General features: G+C 42.5%; 2 protein-coding genes across 7 annotated transcripts in view; one reads left to right on the forward strand and one right to left on the reverse strand.

Annotated features, from left to right (window-relative positions):
• The window catches only part of RO60 (Ro60, Y RNA binding protein), a 119,559-nt gene extending 112,193 nt beyond the window's left edge, over positions 1 to 7,366 (reverse strand). For both annotated transcript variants that reach the window (XM_053468631.1, XM_053468630.1), the window contains exon 1: positions 7,248 to 7,366. The gene's annotated coding sequence lies outside the window, so the exon portion shown is untranslated. The remainder of the gene's footprint in view (positions 1 to 7,247) is intronic.
• Positions 6,601 to 22,377, forward strand: part of UCHL5 (ubiquitin C-terminal hydrolase L5) — a 118,029-nt gene continuing 102,252 nt past the window's right edge. Inside the window, exon 1 of one of the 5 annotated variants that reach the window (XM_053468638.1) lies at positions 6,601 to 6,702. In XM_053468638.1, the coding sequence (XP_053324613.1) occupies positions 6,681 to 6,702 (22 nt within the window). In that variant the 5' untranslated portion in view covers positions 6,601 to 6,680. Of the gene's footprint in view, positions 6,703 to 7,566; positions 7,749 to 22,377 lie in introns of those variants that run through there. The other 4 variants (XM_053468635.1, XM_053468636.1, XM_053468637.1 and 1 more) reach the window with 4 other exon arrangements.

Genomic DNA, 22,377 nt, shown 5'->3' on the forward strand with positions numbered 1-22,377 from the left:
CTATTCACCTTCTTATTTTACTGACATAATAATAAAAGCTACAAGAACCCAAACACAGTGTTTCTCAAACTAGGTTTTAATACAAAGTTATTAGTAAATATTAATTCATATGTTAACTATTTTTCATATTTAATAAAAACTGAGAAAAAAGCCTTGTTTATATTTTCTTTTATTTATCAAACTGCCCCCAGTTATGCACATCTGACCCCCAGCTTGCCACTCTGCCCCCAGATATGCCCAATACCTCCTATATGCGAGATATTCCACTGTGCCCTCTCTGATATGCCACTGTGCCCCCGATATGCCTTATACTCCTTATATGCCAGTGATATCCAACTGAGCCCCCTGATATACCTTTTACTCCCAGATATGTCTTATTCCCCCTGATATGCCTAATATCGATATGCCTTATACCCCCTATATGCCACTCGCCCCCATTTATTACTTAAACCTCCCTATATGCCACTGTGTACCCTGATATGCCACTCCGCTCCCCATAAATGCCCTGCACCACCCTGAAATTCATTATACTCCCTGATTCACCACTCTGCCTCCCCCAGATATGCCACTCTGAAATTCATTATACCCCCCATACACCACTCTACCCCCCCCCCATACACCCCTCTGCCTCCTCCTCCCTCCCATACACCACTCTGCCTCCTCCTCCCTCCCATACACCACTCTGCCTCCTCCTCCCTCCCATACACCACTCTGCCTCCTCCTCCCTCCCATACACCACTCTGCCTCCTCCTCCCTCCCATACACCACTCTGCCTCTCTACCCGGCAGAAACAGGTCAAATATGTTACTTAGCATGTGTAACTATAATATTCCACCCATATGCCCCAAGTAAAAAAATAATGTTCCCATATTCCTATCAGAAAAAGGTCAAATATTTTCCTTAGCATGTGAAACTATAATATTTCACCCATAATCCCCATGTAAGAATAATAATATTCCCATATTCTTATCAGAAACAGTTCAAATGTGTTCTTTGGCATCTGTAACCATGATATTCCGCCCATAATCCCCATGTAAAAAAATATTTATAGCCATATTCTTATGAGAAATAGATCAAATGTGTTACTTAGCATGTTAAACCATGTTTAAAAAATATATTCCCATATTGTGCCAATCAAAACAGGTAAAATGTTTTCACATACATGTACTATATTTAATCAATATTTTGATGACATAACATTTTTCTATTATTTCTATAGAATTTACTATGATTCCGTTATAAAACTGTTTCAGCAAGTAAATAGTTACATTTACAGCTTCTTTTTGCAATTTAGTATCAAGAACTACCTAAAAGAAAATACTTTGATTTACCATAAGTGTAAAAAGTGTACCGACACCTAGTGCTGAGCATTGCAGCCAATCATCCCAATATGATGTTTAGTATGTCCCCATACACAGGGGCAGTTATGGTTGATGGGGCTTTTAGGGTTAATTTAGGGGCAGTTATGGTTGATGGGGTCTTTAGGGTTAATTTAGGGGCAGTTATGGTTAATGGGGTCTTTAGGGTTAATTTAATGCTGATGACTGGTGGTTCATTTAATAAAGTTAACTTAAGGTGCGGGTAAAGGGGGGGCAAACTAAGGGGAATCAAAATCCTGGGGGCAGTGAAGATTATTAATGTATTTATTTTAGGGCTGCAACTAACGATTATTTTAATAATCAATTAGTTGGCCGATTATTTTTTCGATTAATCGATTAATCGGATAAAAAAAACACATTATTTTAAATTGAAGAAAAATTGCAATAAAAAACGTACAATTTACACTTTCATCTCTTTATTGCAATGGCCTCTCTCTATTCACCTTCTTATTTTACTGACATAATAAAAAAAACTACAAGAACCCAAACACAGTGTTTCTCAAACTAGGTTTTAATACAAAGTTATTAGTAAATATTAATTCATATGTTAACTATTTTTCATATTTAATAAAAACTGAGAAAAAAGCCTTGTTTAAATTTTTTTATTTACCAAACTGCCCCAGTTATGCACATCTGACCCCCAGCTTGCCACTCTGCCCCCATATATGCCTTATACCTCTTATATGCCAGATTCCACTGTGCCCCCTTATATGCCACTGTGCCCCCTGATATGCCTTTTACCCCCTGATATGTTTATGCCTCCCTGATATGCCTAATATCCATATGCCTTATACCCCCTATATGCCCTAAAAATTCATAATACCCCCCTTACACCACTATAACTCACCCATACACCACTCTGGCTCCTCCCCCTCCCATACACCACTCTGGCTCCTCCCCCTCCCATACACCACTCTGCCTCCTCCCCCGCCCATACATCACTTTGGCTCCTCCCCTCCCATACATCACTTTGCCTCCTCCCCCTCCCATATACCACTCTGCCTCATCCCCTCCCATACATCACTTTGGCTCCTCCCCCTCCCATACACCACTCTGCCTCCTCCCATACACCACTCTGCCTCCTCCCCCTCCCATACATCACTTTGGCTCCTCCCCCTCCCATACATCACTTTGCCTCCTCCCCCCTCCCATACTCCACTCTGCCTCCTGTGAACCTCCGTTTCTGACAAGACACCAGGGAGCCGGGTAGAGAGGCAGAGTGGCGTATGAGAGGGGGAGGAGCCAGAGTGGTGTATTGGAGGGTGGCTCCCATACTCCCCTCTGACTCCTCCCCCCTCCCATTCACCGCTCTGCCTCTCTACTCGGCTCCGTTACTGAAGGCACTTTCATTGCAGCTTCATAGAAGCGACAGTGTAAGTGAAGGGCAGTAACGGAGTCTGTCTGTGCGATGCAGACACTCACCGGCTATCAGAGAGGATGATTCTCTGTCAGCCGGTGGGTGGGGGTCTGCATCGCACAGACAGACTCCGTTACTCACCTTCACTTACACTGAGGCTTCTATGAAGCTGCAGGGAAAGTGCCTGTCAGTAATGGTGCCGGGTAGAGAGGCAGAGTGATGTATGGGAGGGGGGAGGAGGCAGATGGGAGGGGGAGAGAGACGGAAGTGAGAGACCGGCCGACAGTGAGGGGAATCCAGGTCCCCTGCAGCGTTGCGGGGGATCTGGATTCCGGTGTTATAATCCGATCTCTGTTTGAGGTCGGATTATATAAGGAGAGGAGTTTTTCAGAGCATTTGCTCTGAAAAAAACCTCTTTTTATAATCGATAAAAATCGATCCGATTAAACGATGATGAAATTCGTTGCCAACGATTTTCATAATCGATTATTATCGATTTTATCGATTAGTTGTTTCAGCCCTAATTTATTTATAAAAGTATGGTATCAGTGATATTCTCTCAGTGATCCCTGTAAGATTCGAATCTTTGAATCATTTGAATCTTTGAACGACTCTGAGTCATCATTCCTTTGTGAATTAATGAGCTGTAACCTGATCCCAGAGTCTGTGTCTGAGTACTCTGCTAATGACTCACTCTAGGATAAGGTTACAACTGCATGATTCACAGACTGAACTGTTACAAATAAATCGTTCAGTCTCCTGAACCGATTTATCCGGATCACTGAAAAGAATCGGATCAAATGAACGATTCGTTCATGAGCCAGACATCACTACTTGTATAGAGATCACAGTGTCTGTGATCAGTGCCTCATCGGAGCAATCAGATATCCCAGCAGGGTCTAGACCAGGGGTGTCCAAGTTTTTTCTGCAGTGGGCCACTTCATCAGAATTGTAAACGTGCGCGGGCCGCACTCATTTTTCACTGTGAGAAAATATGGCCTTTAATAAAATATGCAGATTAAAATAAACTAAATGATGCAAAACCTTTACTTTTCCTCTCACTGATTTCTGGGCCTAGAAAGTTTTGTGACTACAAATTCAGGATAATTAAAAATGAAATAGTTCTATTTATTCTAGGGATGCACCAAAATGAAAATTCTGGACCAAAACCAAAAATTCAGGGTGCACTTAGCCGAAAACGACCCCCCACCTTTAAAAATAATAAAAAAAAAAAAAAAACACACTTTTAGTAAAAGTAAGTAACAATATGACTTGGCATGATAGGACTGTGATTACTGTTAGCAATCACACTCCTATCATGCCAAGTCAGCCAGTACATGCTGGTACAGGGTGGCTGTAAGTGATGTGCAGACCCCATACTGCTGGCAGCATCAATACACAAGGGGGCGCAGCTGGCCAGGTTTCATCATGTACTGGCTGACTTGGTATGATATGAGTGTGATTCATTCCCTCAATCACACACATTTATTCAAACAACCTCCCTCACCTGCACTGCAGCTCTCTCGACGCCGCTCACAAACTTCAGCAGGGGGCGCGGCCTCCCTCTGCGTGCTCTGGTACTGCACAGAGGAAGCAGGACTGGAGCAGAGTCATGTGATATCACGTACATTCACGTGACTGCTGGGTTCCGCTTCCTCTGTTCAGTACAAAAGACCATCCCACAGGTAAGCAGCATGGCTCTTGTGATCGTGGTTGCCAATCTCACGTGGGCCGCACCTCGATGCTGGCTTCTGCTGACAGGGGGAGTCCAGGCTGTCAAACAGCCTGATCTCCCGTGTAGCGGCAGGATGTACCGGTGCGTCCATATGCGTTTCTTTAGATGCGTTTTATGGAGGTACCGGTACGTCTATAGGGGACTGACGGGGTTAATATGATTACATGAGCATTCATGTTTACCGCCTACTTCCTCTCTGCTGGCTTGGAGGGGAAATCCGGAACTTAAACTTAAAGTACACTTACCACCTTTAAGCAGGGTCTTCGCAAATATACTGGCACTAATGTATAAGGATAGTAATACCAAATCTTTGGAGATAACTGTTGCTACAGCAAGAGGTCTCAGTTCTGAACACATGATTAACTGTTGCTACTCTATATTTAGCCTTCCAGAAATTGTTTTATACACCTATTTTTAAAGTTTATGTACCGATTCAGATCACTCTAGTAGGGTGGGTTTGGTTTGCTAATAAGTTGGTATAAGATGCATTTTGTATATTCCTGACTTAAAACCAAACCTGTTGGAGGTGCAATTTGACTGTTCATACTTTGGTTGCCCAGTCACTAAAGCATTCTGGAATCAAATGGCAAAGATTACATTTTGGATTCTGGGAAACGCCCAAGCCCTTGACCCCACCACATTTCTCATTCAAACTTTCAAATTAAAATGTAAATATACAGTGCCAACAATTTACACGTCACTTCTTACAGTAAACACATTTAACCCCTTCAATCCCAGGGGGTTTTGGTACCTCAAAGCCCAGAGCAATTTTGCCATTTTTGGGGTATGTTGGTTTAGCGATGATTCTCTTTTCCTGTGAATAGTGTACCCATATAAACTATATATCGTTTTTTCAAGGAGAGATAGAGCTTTCGTTTGATACCATAGTTGGATGATTAGCTGGAAATTTAGAATGAGAAATTTAGTAAAAACTAGCGAAGATTAGAAAATTAAACTAATTTTTTTTTACATTTTCCCTCTGAATCCTCACAAAATTAGGTAAAGTGATGGAAAATCCCCTCCAAGTTTATTAATTCAGGTGTCCTGATTTCAGAAATACCTAATTTAAATAGATTTTCCAGACTTTACCAGCACCAGGGAGCGCTCTATTAGGTGTACAATTTTGTATAATTTTTATGCCTATGGCTTAACCGGTTTGGGGGTTGTGAACGGGGGCAGGAGGGTTATACTGGCTAGATGTTATGCTAGGGCAATGGGAAGTAAGGTTTTTAATAATTTTTTATTATCTTTTTTTATAGATTTTTTTTTAATTTTTTTTTATTTTTTATATATTATTTTTACACAGTAATGGTTAGAGGTCCTCCTAGGGACCTCCTGAACATGCCAGTGATGTCACAATGACATCACAGCCCACATTATAATTTTTTTTTGTATTATTTATATTAATATTTTAATGATTTATTTAATATTATTTTTAAATCACTAACCGTTTTTTTTTTTTTTCTGCTTTTCTCTTACAGGACGGGAGGGGGGAGTGAGAGAGATGGTTTCTCACTCCCCTCCCCGCGATCCCCCTGCACCGATCACACTGTGATCTCTATCGCGGCGTCTCTGTGTCTCATCGGAGGGCAGGATATCCCTGCAGGGGATATCCTGCCCTCCGATGACCTTCCGGGTTACGTCAGCAGTTACGTAACCCGGAAGGGAATGCCCGATCGCGCGTTTGCAACTGCGCGATCGGGCACTTTCAACCGTAACAGCTTACCGGCTTTCATGCCGGAAGCTGTTACGGGAGATCGGGCAGGAGAAAGCCGGCAATGCCGGCTTCTGCTGCCAGGGGGGAGTCCAGGCTGTCAAACGACAGCCTGGTCTCCCGTGCAGCGGCAGGGATGTGTCCCTGACACTGCACGAAAGGCTGGACGTACCGGGACGTCCATAGGGGTTTCTTTGTGGGCGTTTTTTGGACGTCCCGGTACGTCTATAGGGGAACTAAGGGGTTAAACAGTATGATAAAACTAGAACTGATAGACTGAGACATTAGGTAAATAAGGCCCTACGCGCAAGCTTACAATCTAGAGGAGAGAAGAAGTTATTAATACATCTACTAAACATTGCTAGGAGCCACATTCCGTTTTACTTACGAAAAACAAACCACTCCCTGAACGAGGGACTTGAAAAACCAGAGTAGAGTGCATTATGTGGTCAATCTGAAATCTATTTCGTTACGTTGTAGGCTTGGCTAGTTCTTATGGGAGCAAAACCACCTGGAGGTAAGCACAAGTGTCCTTTACAGCGATCGGTATCCTAACCCCCCCACCCCTAAAAAAAAAAAAAAAAAAAAATCTCTCCATTCTACACCCCCCCCCGGCTGTCTCTGGATTAGAGACTTCAAATTGTTATGGTGTTTTGCAATTGCATCTCTTTGTCGTCTTACATTGTAGTGAGTAGGTGCTCCGAATATCTGTTTGTTCCTTATTTCCCTACATTTAACTTTTTTCTTTGCAGAGCATCGCAGAGAGGACTGAACTAATGGTTGTAGCCCTGCTTCTAAAGAACGAGTCGGATAAGGCGAAAGTTATAAAGAAGGGCATTACGACGAAAAGAGAGCTATAAAGTGCATGTCATAACGATGGGCATGTACCCTCGTTTAATAAACTGGCCTTGATTGAGAATTTATTTTCCTCGCAGAAAGATTATGAGTGACACAAAATAGCTCGAACTATACTAACGTACTCCTGACCTGTTTAGGTCAGGATTCACCTGTTATATTTATTTATAGGTAAAATGTAAAGATTACTGTTTTTCTTCTTCTTACCTCCAAGGCAAAGAACGCTGCTTACATCACAAACAAGTCACAGAAATTTAACGCCAACTCTTTATGTCCTTTTACTATTTCTGAAGGGGGAGGGATCTTTGCATCAGAAGCGGCCATTTTGGAAAGAAGAAAAAACACACCTCATGCCCCTTAATTATTTATTGTTATAGAAATAGAGTGATTTCTTGTGTATGGGCGGGCTAAGTGCGCTAGGGAAAAGTTAAGATATCTTTAAAAAGGGAAACATATTTGAATATAGTTAGCATAAAGGTTATGTCTTAAATAATTCTCAATTTGGGGTATAGGCATTCAAAATAAACATACCCACATCAATTATGGCGAAAACAGCCTTAGTGCGCGAGTTCATGAACGTAGGGAAACTGAAGGCGCATACTATTCTACGTAATCGCAACAGTTGTGGAAATATGGCGGGCAGTGCTGGAGAGTGGTGTTTAATGGAGAGTGATCCTGGCGTCTTCACCGAGCTTATCAAAGGATTTGGTGCGTCTCCCCCCTTGCTGTCACCAGCTTTTGTGTCGTTTGTTCTATAAACGCATTGTTCCTTCTGTAAATATTGCTGTCCTAATTAACTGTTGAAATTTAACCCCTTCGTGACAATGGCTGTTTCAACATTTCTGCGGTGCTTGCGATGTTTAGCTGTTATTTTCTTCTTCACCGTTTACTAAACCCACGCGAGTTATATCTTGTTTATTTCAGGACAAGGAATGCTTTCTTTAGACTTCATTATTCTTATTATATCATATCATTTACCATAAAAAAAGTATACGTTATGGTAAAAAATTGAGACAAAACGACCTTTTCTGACTTTTACTTGAAAAAGCTTTTACCCACCTATACAAACTAATGGAAAAAAAACCCTGCTAAATAGATTCTATTTGTCCTGATTTTAGAAACACCCATGGTATGGGTATTTCTAAACTCATGGTTTTTTTTCTGCACATTATGGGGCAACAAGTACAAGTAACATTTTCTATTTAAAAACCATTTTTTCATATCTGGTAATTCTGCCCCCATGTGCTATTTTGGTTATTTTTGAAGTTGGCCAATGCAATTTAACACATCAAACCATATAGTTTTGACGACTAGACACCCCAGGGTATTTCAAGTGCTAGTATTTTAAGTCTTTCCATGCACCGGTCTTTGTCAAACTTTGTCAAGCGGTATGTGTTCGGCAACATCTACCGAGTACGTTGATACCACCCATGCATGGGTTTGCCTGGCTGTCTGGGTGCAAAAGGGCCATATTTGGGGCATGCACATTTTTCAATGTTGGACTTTTACATTTGGTGATGCACTGCCCATGCCCTATTTGGTACATCTTTGAGCCTGGCTGTGACGGAACCCTCCATCACTGGGGCCACTGGAGAGGCCTGACAGCCAACCTCCTCCCTATTGACTATGGGCCCTGACTTTGTAAAGACTTCTGTGGCTACTAGTGATGTCCGGATCATGAACTAATCGTTCATTTGATCCGATTCTTTTTAGTGATCCGGATGAATCGGTTCAGTAGACTGAACGATTCATTTGTAGCGGTTCAGTCTGTGAATCATGCAGCTGTAACCTGATCCTAGAGCTGTGAGTCATTTGCAGAGCACTCAGACACAGACTCTGGGGTCAGGTTACAGCTCATTAATTCACAGAGGAACGATGACTCATAGAGTCAGAGAGTCATTCAAAGATTCGAATGATCCGAAGATTCAAATGATCCGAATCTTACAGAGATTCGAATCATTCAGAGAATATTACTGATACCATACTTTTATAAATAAATACATTAATGTTCACACTGCCCCCAGGATTTAGATTCCCCTGAGTTTGTCCGCCTTTACCTATAACTGCACTTACAGTTAACTTTATTAAATTAACCCTCAGTCATCAGCATAAAATTAACCCTTATACCCCATCAACCATAACTGCCCCTGAAATTAACCGTAAAGATCCCATTAACCATAACGGCCCCTGAAATTAACCCTAAAGACCCCATTAACCATAACGGCCCCTGAAATTAACCCTAAATACTCCATTAACCATAACTGCCCCTAAATTAATTGCATGTACTCCAGATAAATTACCTAATAAACTGGTATGGTTGATGGGGTCTTTAGTGTTAATTTAGGGGCAGTTATGGTTAATGGGGTGTTTAGTGTTAATTTAGGGGCAGTTAGGCTTAATGGGGTGTTTAGGGTTAATTTGGGGGCAGTTATGCTTAACGGGGTGTTTAGGGTTAATTTGGGGGCAGTAATGCTTAATGGGGTCTTTAGTGTTAATTTGGGGGCAGTTATGCTTAATGGGGTGTTTAGGGTTAATTTGGGGGCAGTTATGCTTAATGGGGTGTTTAGGGTTAATTTGGGGGCAGTTATGCTTAATGGGGTGTTAAGGGTTAATTTTAGGGGCAGTCATGGTTGATGGGGTGTTTTAGGGTTAATTTAATGGTGAGGCTTAATTTAATTAAGTTAATAAAGTAAGCTTAAGGTGCAGTTGCAGGTAAAGGGGAATGTAAATCCTGGGGTCAGTGATTGTTAATGTATTTATTTATAACAGTATGGTGATATTTAGGGCTGCAACAACTAATCGATAAAATCGATAATAATCGATAATGAAAATCGATTTTTATCGATTATAAAATGAGGGTTTTTTCAGAGCAAACGCTCTGAAAAATACCCCTTATTATATATTCCGTTTAGTCTGACTCACAGCAGCAGCTCCTACTTACCAGTCCCTCCCTGTAATCACTGTGACAACTGGCCCCGCCCCCTTCCTTCTCCCAGAAGGCCAGAACCACATGGCTGTGACACTCATCTAACTGTAAGTATAAAATTAATATTTGGGCTGCTGAAAGTTAGGGGAGGTGGGGGTTAATTTAGGGGCAGTTATGGTTAATGGGGTGTTTAGGGTTAATTTAGGGGCAGTTAGGGTTAATGGGGTGTTTAGGGTTAATTTAGGGGCAGCTATGGTTAATGGGGTGTTTAGGGTTAATTTAGGGGCAGTTATGGTTAATGGGGTGTTTAGGGTTAATTTAGGGGCAGTTATGGTTAATAGGGTGTTTAGGGTTAATTTAGGGGCAGTTATGGTTAATAGGGTGTTTAGGGTTAATTTAGGGGCAGCTATGGTTAATGGGGTGTTTAGGGTTAATATAGGAGCAGCTGTGGTTAATGGGGTGTTTGGGGTTAATTTGAGGCAGTTGTGGTTAATGGGGTGTTTAGGGTTAATCTAGAGGGGCTGTTGTGGTTGATGGGGTCTTAAGGGTTAATTTAGGGGTAGTTATGGTTAATGGGGTGTTTAGGGTTAATTTAATGATGAGGACTGAGGGTTAATTTAATTAATTTTATAAAGTTAACTTAAGGTGCAGTTAGAGGTAAAGGGGGGGCAGACTAAGGGGAATCTAAATCCTGGGGGCAGTGAAGATTAACCCAGTACTTATTTATAAAAGTATGGTGTCAGTGTGCTGTGAACAGGTCTGTGAATCTATGAAGGGACTATGAGATATCTGGGGGGTATAAGGCATATACGGTATATAAGGCATATGTGGGGAGGGCAGCGTGGCATGTCTGGGAAGAAGTGTGGCATATCTGGGGAGGATGGAGTGGTGTATCAGGGGGTATAAGGCGTATCAGGCACAGTGGCATATGTGGGGGTAGAGTGGAGTGGCATATGTGGGAGGCAGCGTGGAGTGGTATATGTGGGAGGCAGCGTGGAGTGGTATATGTGGGAGGCAGCGTGGAGTGGTATATGTGGGAGGCAGCGTGGAGTGGTATATGTGGGAGGCAGCGTGGAGTGGTATATGTGGGAGGCAGCGTGGAGTGGTATATGTGGGAGGCAGCGTGGAGTGGTATATGTGGGAGGCAGTGTGGAGTGGTATATGTGGGAGGCAGCGTGGCAAGCCTGGGCTCAAATGTGCATAAATTGGGGGGGCTGGTTGGGAAATGAAGACAAGAAATGTATTTTATCAAAGTTTTTTTTTTTATTCTGCTGTTTGTATTTAACATCATTTGTTTATTAAATTATTTTAGATAAATGAAAAACGTACATTCATTTTTTTTATCCGATTAATCGAAAAAATAATCGGCCAACTAATCGATTATGAAAATAATCGTTAGTTGCAGCCCTAGTGATATTATCTGACTGATTCGAATCCCAATGAAGGCAGAGAGTCGTTCAATGATCCGGATCTTACAGTGATCCGGATCCCTGTAAGATCTGAATCTTTGAACGACTCTCTGCCTTCATTGACATCACTGGCGTAGGCAGGGGGGAGGATTCATTGAGTAATGAAAGGAGCGGGGCCAATCGTTAGTGTGCCTGCATGGAGTTACTGGAAAACAGTAACTCCTGTGAGTCACACTGAGTGATCCGAAGATTCAGATCATTTCGGTGAACGAGTCGAAATTATCCGATTCACTTTAATGATCCGAACTTCCCATCACTAGTGGCTACCCCCACCAGGATATCATCTCATCACTTGATGAGGGGATTATCCCTGGCAGACAGCCAGGATCTGTAACCATGGAGTGACCACTATTGTTTTACTTTAATATCAGACCAACCCCACGTTCCACCCCTACAGACATTTACCCCGGCCAAACCTTAAAACTGATTTTGGCCAGTAATAGTGGAGGTTGGGGCCAAAAAAGCACTCTTCCTTAGGGTGCGAATATGCAGATATACAGATGGTTGGGGCGCAGGTACATATAAGGGAAGAAAACAAATATATATAGTGTTAAACGTATAGACACTAAAAAAATGTGTGAAAATATGAATGCACTCACACTCACATTGTGAGTGCATTCATATTTTCACACATGGTTGGATGCAGTACCTGTATTCAACCTGCAGGAGGAGCTGGAGAGTTCTCAAGAGGGTCTGGATAGATGCAGCTATTAACGGCATTTTAACGGGCGTTATCGTTATGCCGTTGCACTACAACCCCGTACATGTACGGGCGTTGTCGTTAAGGGGTTAAAACGGGCATCTGTAGATTGTATGGCGGACATTGATGCCCCAGGGAGGGGTTGCCCATACAGCAACACTGTCTGGGTGAAGAAGGCGAAAGTGGATCACTGTCTACACCTGTTTAATGTCAAGGGGTTAATGAGCATGCATGACATGACAGTTGCGTGTTCCTGCATTCATCTTTTTGTATAAAGAAAACAACATAAAATGTAAACGTTTTGTAATTAAAATTTTGTGTCTCAAGTGGTTTTAGTTATTACACTTCATTATTTAAGATCAAACTATTAAAGTTCTATCGAGATCAAAAAACTTTTTTGATAGGGCATTTGCCTAAACAGATTTTCATGAAATTATTTTTATAGTTATTTTCATATGTACGTATCTAATGCTAACAAATTTGCACTTTTAAGTTTTACAGTATGATAGAAGAAGAGGTACAATAAATGCAGTTCCTACTGGACTCGTGCACAATGAGCAAGATCAATTCAAACAAATTTTTCATTGTTCCTGCATTGGTATTCAGATAACAAATCTTGCTTTCTGACTTTTCATTTCAGATTTTTTTTTTTTTTTTTAATTTACAAAAAAACATAGGTAATTCTCTTACCTATGTATAGTCTAGTATACAAAGTCACATTACCCTATAGAAATGCATACTTAACAATAAACGGCCTACCTTGTACACACATGCGAACTGCACAATGCAGTCCGTTAGTCTAGACACCAGCGTACTAAGCAATGCACATTGACAATGCCCTATACACATGCATCGCGACAACTCGCAGTGAGATTACACATGTATATAATAAAAAAATCATACGACCTATTCGCATACATAGTAAACAATACACAGTAAAGCTACTCTATGTACATACTACCCTGTACACAGTTGCACTACCAGAAACAATACAAGTCTACCTTCATTCTTATTTTCTTCACCTCAGAGTTCGTTCTCTCAATCACTTGGAACCTGACCCATGTTTTCTGGGATCTCATCCAACAGTCAGATAATATAATTAAACTTAAATAATACTCAATACTCTTTTTGCATTACTTTCATTGGGGATACCTGCTCGTTTTTGGATATTCTTACAAATGAGACAAAGTTTGTTAACATTTAAGTTTGTGCAAATCTAGATGCACAAGTCTAGTCGACCCTGCAAAGCTCACATTCAAACTAATATTATGACATGAGCAGACACACAGATACAACGTAATAGTAAATATGAAAAATGCAAGAGGAAACTAAAAATGGCAGTGCTGAGGAATGTCTAAAAAATAAGTAAAATGTTTAATTCATACATATTCATAAAAAATACATGATAAATACCACCGGAAAACAAAGCCAGGGCTTGACAAATTTGTTGTGAATCTAGGCGCCAGGTAAAAAAGTTAGGAGCCAGGATTTTTTTTTGAACTAACACTTGGTCAGGAGTGATCTGATCATCATCAGCCCACTTACTAAACTCACAGCGCTTGACCTGGAAGCACCCTGGACTTTCAGGTCAGTGCTGTTTTTTTTTTAATTTTATTTTATTTTTTTTAACTCTTTCGATGCTGATGTTCCATTGGAGCACAGCATTGATTGATATTTAGTCCCCACAAGCTTGTGGGGACAAATGTTAACCCCCTGCAATGCCACGAATGTGTCATACACAATTGTGGCATTGAAGGGGTTAACGCTGCACTGTCGCTCTCATGGAGCGATCAGGCAGCAGGGGGGTGTTGGGGCTGGTCTCTACACTCATGTGGAGACCAAAGAACCCTCTCCCCTGTCCCTGAAGCTGCCTCTGGCAGCTGGGACTCAATTGCTGGTCTATAGACCAGTCATTGCAGGGGAGAGTCTCTGATGACTGCTGTAGGCTTCCATGCCTACAGGAATCATCAAAGGGCTTGTGGGGGCTCGTTTTTGCTGTTGCTGGGCTTCCAGGCAGACCACCAGCAGCAGAGCCCCGTACAAAACGGGAATTAACCCCTAAATGCCGCGGCACTGAAGGGGTTAACGCTGCACTGTCGCTCTCATGGAGCGATCAGGCAGCTGGGGGGTGTTGGGTCCGGTCAACACACAACCCCCTTCCCTGAAGCTGCCTGTGGCAGCTGAAAACACGATTGCTGGTTTTGCAGCAACCGCATTTTCAGCCTACAGGCTCACTCCGTGGGAGTGATCTCAGGCTCGGGGGCGGGCTCTGTGTGGCTGTTCTGTCTGCCCAGACTCCTGGGCAGACAGCAGCAGCAGCGCCCCCGTGTGGTGACTCGGCCTCTTACATCCACAATTTTTTTTCTGGATGCAAGAGGCTGACAAAACCTAGGCGCCATTTGTCGAGCCCTGCTCTAAGCACACTTGCGTTATTGTAGAAGCCTAAGACGTTTAAGCGAGGGTTATGACTAGGGCTGCAACTAACGATTATTTTTATGATCAATTAGTTGGCCGATTATTTTTTTGATCGGCTAAAAAGTCAATTTTTAATTTATTTAAAATGAACAAACTGGGTGTTAAAAACAAATAGCAGAATAAAAAGACTTTGAGAAAAATGCATTTGCCAACCTGTGCCCAGGCTTGTCACTCTGCTTCCAGATATGCCTTATACCCCCTGTATCGATTTTATGCCACATGCCCCCTTGAAAGCGGCTCATGGTAAGGGACTTGCTTTCTGTAAGCGGCCAGTTTGTGCAGAGAAGTGGTATTGTAAGTATACCAACAGTGGGTGTATGTATGTATGTGTGTGTGTGACAGAACCCTCCATCACTGGGGTCACTGGAGAGGCCTAACTGCCAGCCTCCTCCCTATTGACTATGGGCCCTGGGTTTGTAAAGCGTTCTGTGGCTACCCCCAGCAGGATATCATCCCATCACTGGCTGAGGGGATTATCTCTGGCAGACAGCCAGGATCTGCAACCAGGGAGTGACCACCATTGTTTTAATTTAATATCAGACCCCTCCACCCCATGGTGCATTATGTTGTATAAATCGGCCCCCCCCCCATTGTATTGTTAATCCCGTTACTGCCCCTGTTGTCTCTGGGAGGCAGATTAAGGGGGCGGTTTGTGTCCCAATATCTTGTTTTATGTTAATGTATGTTTTGCTGGATATATCCAGCCCTGTGTGTGAGAATCAGTCTCAGTTTGGTTTTACCCTACACTGAGTCTCGGCTAGTGACTGGGGAACCGGGGAAAGTGTGTTGTCCCAGTCTAAGGGAGCACATGTAAGCGGAGGTAGTCGGTCGGACTAGCCAGCTCCGTGACTAACGATATATGTGTATAATATAATATATTATATAATATAATGTGTGTGTGTGTGTGTATATACATATGTGTGTGTGTATATATAATACCGTATTGGCCCGACTATAGGCCGCATGAATATAGGCAACGGAGATTGTTAAAGCACGTCGTGCAGACGTGCTGGCAGCGGAGGTTGTTTACGCGCATCGCCGCAGCCGGTGAGCGTCCGCGCCATGCGTTTTACCTCTGCCCCCAAGACTTACCAGAGTAGACTACCGGGTGTCTTGCGGGGCCGACGGGGGGCATCTACGCAATACGCATATACAACTGCCGGAGGAGGACAGTGGCAGCATATCTCGGGGGGTGGGGGGCACAGTGGCAGCATATCTCGGGGGGGGGGGAGTGGCAGCATATCTCGGGGGGGAGTGGCAGCATATCTCGGGGGGGGAGTGGCAGCATATCTCGGGGGGGCGACAGAGTGGCAGCATTAAAAAAGCACCAAACTTTTAGGGTGCGGCCTATACACGGGGGCGGCCTATATCCGAGCCAATACGGTATATATTAGGGCTGAAACAACTAATCGATTAAATCGATAATTACAATCGTTAACAACTATTTTCATTATCGATTAGTCGAATCGATTTTTATCGATTTATAAAAAGAGGTTTTTTCAGAGCAAATGCTCTGAAAAACTCCTCTCCTTATATAATCCGACCTCAAACAGCGAGATGTCTGTGCGATGCAGACCCCCACCAGCTGACAGAGAGAATGATCCTCTGCAGGAGACCTCGATTCTCTGTCAGCCAGTGGGGGTCTGCATCGCACAGACAGCCTCCGTTACTGCCCTTCGCTTACGCTGAGGCTTCTATGAAGCTGCAGTGAAAGTGCCTGTCAGCAACTGAGGTTCACAAAACACCAGGGAGTCGGGAGAGAGGCAGAGCGGTGCATGGGAGGGGGGAGAGAGGCGGAAGTGAGATACCGGCCGACAGTGAGGGGAATCCAGGTCCCCTGCAGCGTTGCGGGGGATATGGATTCTAGTGTTGTTATCAGATCTCTGTTTGAGGTCGGATTATATAAGAATAAAATTGATAAAAATCGATTCAACTAATCGATAATGAAAATCGTTGACAACGATTTTATCGATTAGTTGTTTCAGCCCGTATCTTTGCTAATTAATATGAACTCACTTATGCAGAATACATTACCAAAGGGTTAACTCAGGGCTCGACAAATCCCAGGTAGTCATGGCGACTGAGAATTTTGTCCTGGCACCTAGGTGTTTGTCAGCCTGTTACAACCCCCCAAAAAATGCCGCCACGCTGCTGTCTGCCCAGGTGTCTGGGCAGACCAGCACAGCCACTCTGAGCCCGCCCCCGAGCCTGTGATCACTCCCACGGAGTGATTCTGTAGGCTGAAAAGGCGATTACAGGAAAACCAGCAATAGCGTTTTCAGCTGCCACAGGCAGCTTCAGAAAAAGGGAGTTGAGTGTTAATTGGGTCCCCACACTTGTGGCACAACATCCCCCTGCTGCCTAATCACTCCATGAGAGCGAAATTGCAGCATTAACCCCTTCAATGCCGCAGCATTTTCGGGGTTAATTCCCGTTTTGTTCGGGGCTGTGGAGACCAGCAACAGCAAAAGAGCCCCCAAAAGCCCTTTTGGAAACCAGAGGCAGCTTCAGGGACAGAGGGAGAGGGTTCTTTGGTCTCCCCATGAGTGTGGAGACCAGCCCCAAACCTCCCCTTCTGCCTGATCGCTCCATGAGAAACACACATTCGTGGCATTGCAGGGGTTAACATTTGTCCCCACAAGCTTGTGGGGACTAAATATCAGTCGATGCTCTGCTCCAATGGAACATCAGCATTGAAAGAGTTAAAGTTTATCAAAAAAATAATTAAAACAAAAACCAGCACTGACCTGAAAGTCCAGGGTGCTTCCAGGTCAAAAGCTGTGAGTTTAGTAAGTGGGCTGATGATCAGATCACTCCTGACCAACTGTTTAAAAACAAAATAAAAAAATATATAATTTTAATGTGTTTGGGGTAACCTAAGACAGGGCTCGACAAATCCCAGGCGCCAGGTTGCCATGGCGACTGATAATTTTGTCCTGGCGGCTAGGTGTTTGTGAGCCAAACCGGTGGCCAAAACACACATTCGGCAAAATAACGAAATAAAAAAAAACACGGCGGAAAATAATCTCCTTAGGGGCCGCACTGCTTAGCTGTGCGTTGCTCTTAATGTGCAAGCAGCGTCTCTTGTGCTGGAGCGGCCACAGGAAGCAGGAAACCAGAGGCGTCACATGTAGGGCTGCAAGAACTAATCGATATAATCGATAATGAAATTCGTTTAGGGGGCAAACTAAGGGGAATCTAAATCCCGGGGGCAGTGAAGATTAACCCAGTACTTATTTATAAAAGTATGGTGTCAGTGTGCTGCGAACGGGTCTGTGACTCTATGCGGGGACTATGAGATATCGGGGGGGTATAAGGCATATCTGGGGAGGACAGTGACATATCTGGGGGTATAAGGCATATACATTGTATAAGGCATATGTGGGGAGGGCGGTGTGGCATGTCTGGGGAGGATGGAGTGGTGTATCAGGGGGTATAAGGCGTATCAGGCACAGTGGCATATGTGGGGGGTGGAGTGGCATATGTGGGAGGCAGCGTGGAGTGGCATATGTGGGAGGCAGCGTGGGGTGGTATATGTGGGAGGCAGCGTGGAGTGGAATATGTGGGAGGCAGCGTGGCATGTCTGGGAGGCAGCGTGGCAAGCCTGGGCTCAAATGTGCATAAATTGGGGGGGCTGGTTGGGAAATAGACAAGAAATGCATTTTATCAAAGTTTTTTTTATTCTGCTGTTTGTAATAACATCATTTGTTTATTAAATTATTTTAAATAAATGAAAAATTTACATTTTTTTTTATCCGATTAATCGAAAAAATAATCGGCCAACTAATCGATTATGAAAATAATCGTTAGTTACAGCCCTAGTCACATGACTGCTCTGTTCCTCCTCCCAGTGGGCGGGACAAGAGAAGTTCATGCAAAGAGATAGAAGCAGCAGGGCCCCTATGGAAGTCTGCGTGTGAGAGATCTGCAGTCCAGGTAAGGGGGTGAAGGAGGGTGCATGAGTGAGTATATGAATGAGTGAGTGTGTGTGATAGCATGGTTGTGTAAGTGGGGGAGGAGCATGGCTCTAAGTGATGCGCAGCATCGATACACAAGGGGGGGGGCAGCAAGCCAGGTTTCAGCATGTACTCCTATCATGCCAAGTCAGCCAGTACATGCTGGAACCTGGGTATGTCTGGGCAGGACTGTGATTGGTGTAAACTATCAATAAATCGAGATTGAGTGCTGGGGCAAAGTGTGAGTGCTGGGGCAAAGTGTGAGACTGAGTGCTGGGCAAAGTGCTAGAGCAAAGTGTGGGTGCTGGGGCAAAGTGTGAGACTGAGTGCTGGGCAAAGTGTGGGTGCAGGGCAAAGTGCTGGGGCAAGGTGTGGGTGCTGGGGCAAAGTGCGGGTGCAGGGGCAAAAAAAGTCCTGGCTCCTAACTTTTTTAGCTGGCTCCTAGATTTATAACAAATTTGTCAAGCCCTGACCTAAGACGCCTGGATGTAAAGTTTTGGTGGTGGCAGCAAATTGTGTACTACGGGTATAGTGTAGGAGGGATTGCTGGGGTTAATTTAGTGGTTGCTGGGACTAGCAACAGGTAACCGGGGATCTGGTGTCATTAACCCATTCACTGTTCACTCTCCCTACTGTCTGAGCTGGGCTAATAGCCCGTGTTCATGACAACCATGAAGTTTGACAAAGGCTGTTGGTGGAATAAGTGCATGGAAAGGGTTAAAATACCAGCATCTGAAATACCTTGGGGTGTCTAGTTTTCAGAAATAAATGGTTTGATGGGGTAAATTGCATTGGCCGGCTTCAAAGATAACCGAAATAGGACCTAGGGCAGAATTACCAGATTTTTTTGGGGAAAAAAAACATTTTGAAATAGCGAAACGCTACTTGTAATTATTGCCCAACAGAAAAAAGCAAAGAAAACACAAAAACACTGGGTATTTCTAATCTCAGGACAAATAGTAGAATCTATTTAGCTGTTTTTTTCATTAGTTTTTGCTGATGAGTAAAACATTTTTCAAATAAAAGTGAGAAAAAGTCCTTTTAACAAAAAATCACCATATTTTATCATTTTGTTTATAGTAAATTACATGATATGATAAAAATAATGGTATCTAAAGAAAGCACTGCTTGTCCTGAAAAAAAAACAAAACAATATATGTGTGTGGGTATACAAAATGAGAGAGAGAGAGAGGGAAATTACAGCTAAACAGCAGCACTGAAAAATGTTAAGAGCCATTGTCCCAAAGTGTATTACGAAAAAGTCTTGTCATTAAGGGGTTAATATACGAACAGTGACAGTCACACCACACAAAAACAAAAGCTTTAGATTTTAGAAAAGCTGACTTTTCTAAAATGAGAATGTGTAGAGGAGTCGCTATCAGACTGGGGCCATTTAAATGGAGTTCAGGAGAAATGGGATTATTTAAAAGTTAAATTATTTAAGATAACAAAAAATTATATTAGGCTGGTCAGTAAGAGTAAAAAAATAAAGAAACCGCTGTGGTACTCCGCAGAAGAGGCCAAAATCATAAAAAACAAGAAGTTAGTCTTACTAAATACAAAAATACCTGAAGTAATTGATCAAGGTCGTGCAGTAGACATTGCGTATCTGGATTTCAGTAAGGCTTTTGGCACTACCCCACATAAAAGACATAAATAAACTGCAATCTCTGAGTTTAGATCCCAATATTGTTGAATGGATTAGGCAGTGGCTTAGTGACAGAAAACAGAGGGTTGTAGTCAATGGCGTATATTCAGAGCAAGGTCTTGTTACCAGGTTTTAGGGATCTGTGCTTGGACCCACTCTCTTTCATATTTTTATAAGTGATATTGCAGAATGTCTTGATGGAAAGGTATGTCTTTTTGCTTATCCTGGAGGGATAAGCCAAATGGGAAATGATTTAGGTAAACTGGAAAAATGGTCAGCTGTGGCAACTGGCATTTAATGTGGGCAAATGCACAGTACTGCATCTAGGGCATAAAAACCCAAGGACAGAGTATAGAATATTTGATACTGTCCTAATCTCAATTTGTGACAAAGGGGATTTAGGGGTAATTATTTCAGAGGATTTAAAGGTAGGTAGACAATGTAATAGAGCAACAGGAAATGCTAGCAGAATGCTTGGTTGTATAGGGTGTGGTATTGGCAGTAGAAAGAAGGAAGTGCTCATGTCGTTGTACCGAGCACTGGTAAGACCTCACTTGGAGTATCATGTACAGTACTGGAGACCGTATCTGCAGAAGGATATAGATATGTTGGAGAAAGTTCAGAAAAGGGTTACTAAAATGGTTAATGGATTACAGGATAAAACTTACTAGGAAAGGTTAAGGGATCTTAACATATATAGCCTGGAAGAAAGATGTAACGGGGATAAAAGGAGAAATGCTACCACAACAAGAGGACAAAATCTTAAGCTAGAGGGGCAGAGGTTTAACCCTTTTGTGACAGACTGGTTTTATTTTTTGTACCCTTCGTGACAATGGCTGTTGTAACATTTCTGCGCTGCTCGTGTTTAGCTGTAATTTTCTTCTTTCCCGTGTACTGGACCCAGACAAGTTATATATTGTTTTTTCAGGACAAGAAGGGCTTTCTTTGGATGACATTGTTTTGATTGTATCATATTATTTACTATTAAAAAAAGTATAAAATATGGTGAAAAATTTAGAAAAAAATTACTTTTTCTAACTTTTAGTTGAAATTGTTTTTACTCATCTATAAAAGGTAATGAAAAAACCTGCTAAATAGATTCTACTATTCGTCCTGAGTTTAGAAATACGCAATTTTTTTAATGTTTTTTTTCCCTTTTTTTCTACATATTATGGGGCAATAATTACAGGTAGCATTTTGCTATTTCAAAGCCATTTTTTCCAAATCTGTAAATCCCCCCCATGTACCATTTCGGGTATCTTTGAAGTCGGCCAATGAAATCATATATTTTTGAAAACTAGACACCCCAGGGTATTTCAAATGCTAGTATTTTAACTCTTTCCATGGACTAATTCTACCACCAGTCTCGGTGGTAGTCATTTTTTTGCATTTTAGTTCAGGTATGAATAAACAGGTTCTGGTATATGTCACTATCATAAAACACCCCAATATGTGTTCAGCAACATCTCCTGAGTACAGCTATACCTCACGTGAATGATTTTGCCTGGCTGTTTTGGGGGGGGGGAAGGGCCACATTTAGGGCATGCACATTTTTCAATGCTGAACTTTGGCATTTGGGGATCCACTGTCCATGCCATATCTGGTACATCTTTGAGCCGGGCCATTTCAGTGTGCCCAATAAAACCATATATTTTTGAAAACTAGACACCTCAGGGTATTTTAAATGCTGGTATTTTAACTCTTTGCATGCACACATTTTACCACCAGCATTTTTTCAAAGTTTGCAGTAGTATTGTTTTGTTTATTTTTCCCCCACACACCTACTTTTATGTATGAGTTTACAGCTCCTGGTATATGCCGGCGTCACACGACACCCCAATATGTGTTCAGCAACATCTCCTGAGTACAGTGATACCCCACATGCATGGGGTTGTCATTTTCTTGGGGAACTAAAAGGCCACATTTGGGACGTGTGCATTTTTCTAATTGGAAATTAGATGTGTGACCCCCCCCCGTGTTAATTGGGACATTGTTGAACCCGGCCAATTCAATTTACTCCATCAAATCATATATTTTTTAAAAGTAGACACCCCATGGGCATTTAATATGCCAGTATTTTAACTCTTTCCATGCGAGAATTGTTTTAAGCTAATGTGCTAATTTTAGGACTTGCTCACAAAATAAATATATATATATATATTT

This window comes from Spea bombifrons, chromosome 6, assembly GCF_027358695.1.
Source record: "Spea bombifrons isolate aSpeBom1 chromosome 6, aSpeBom1.2.pri, whole genome shotgun sequence".
Lineage (NCBI taxonomy): Eukaryota > Metazoa > Chordata > Amphibia > Anura > Pelobatidae > Spea > Spea bombifrons.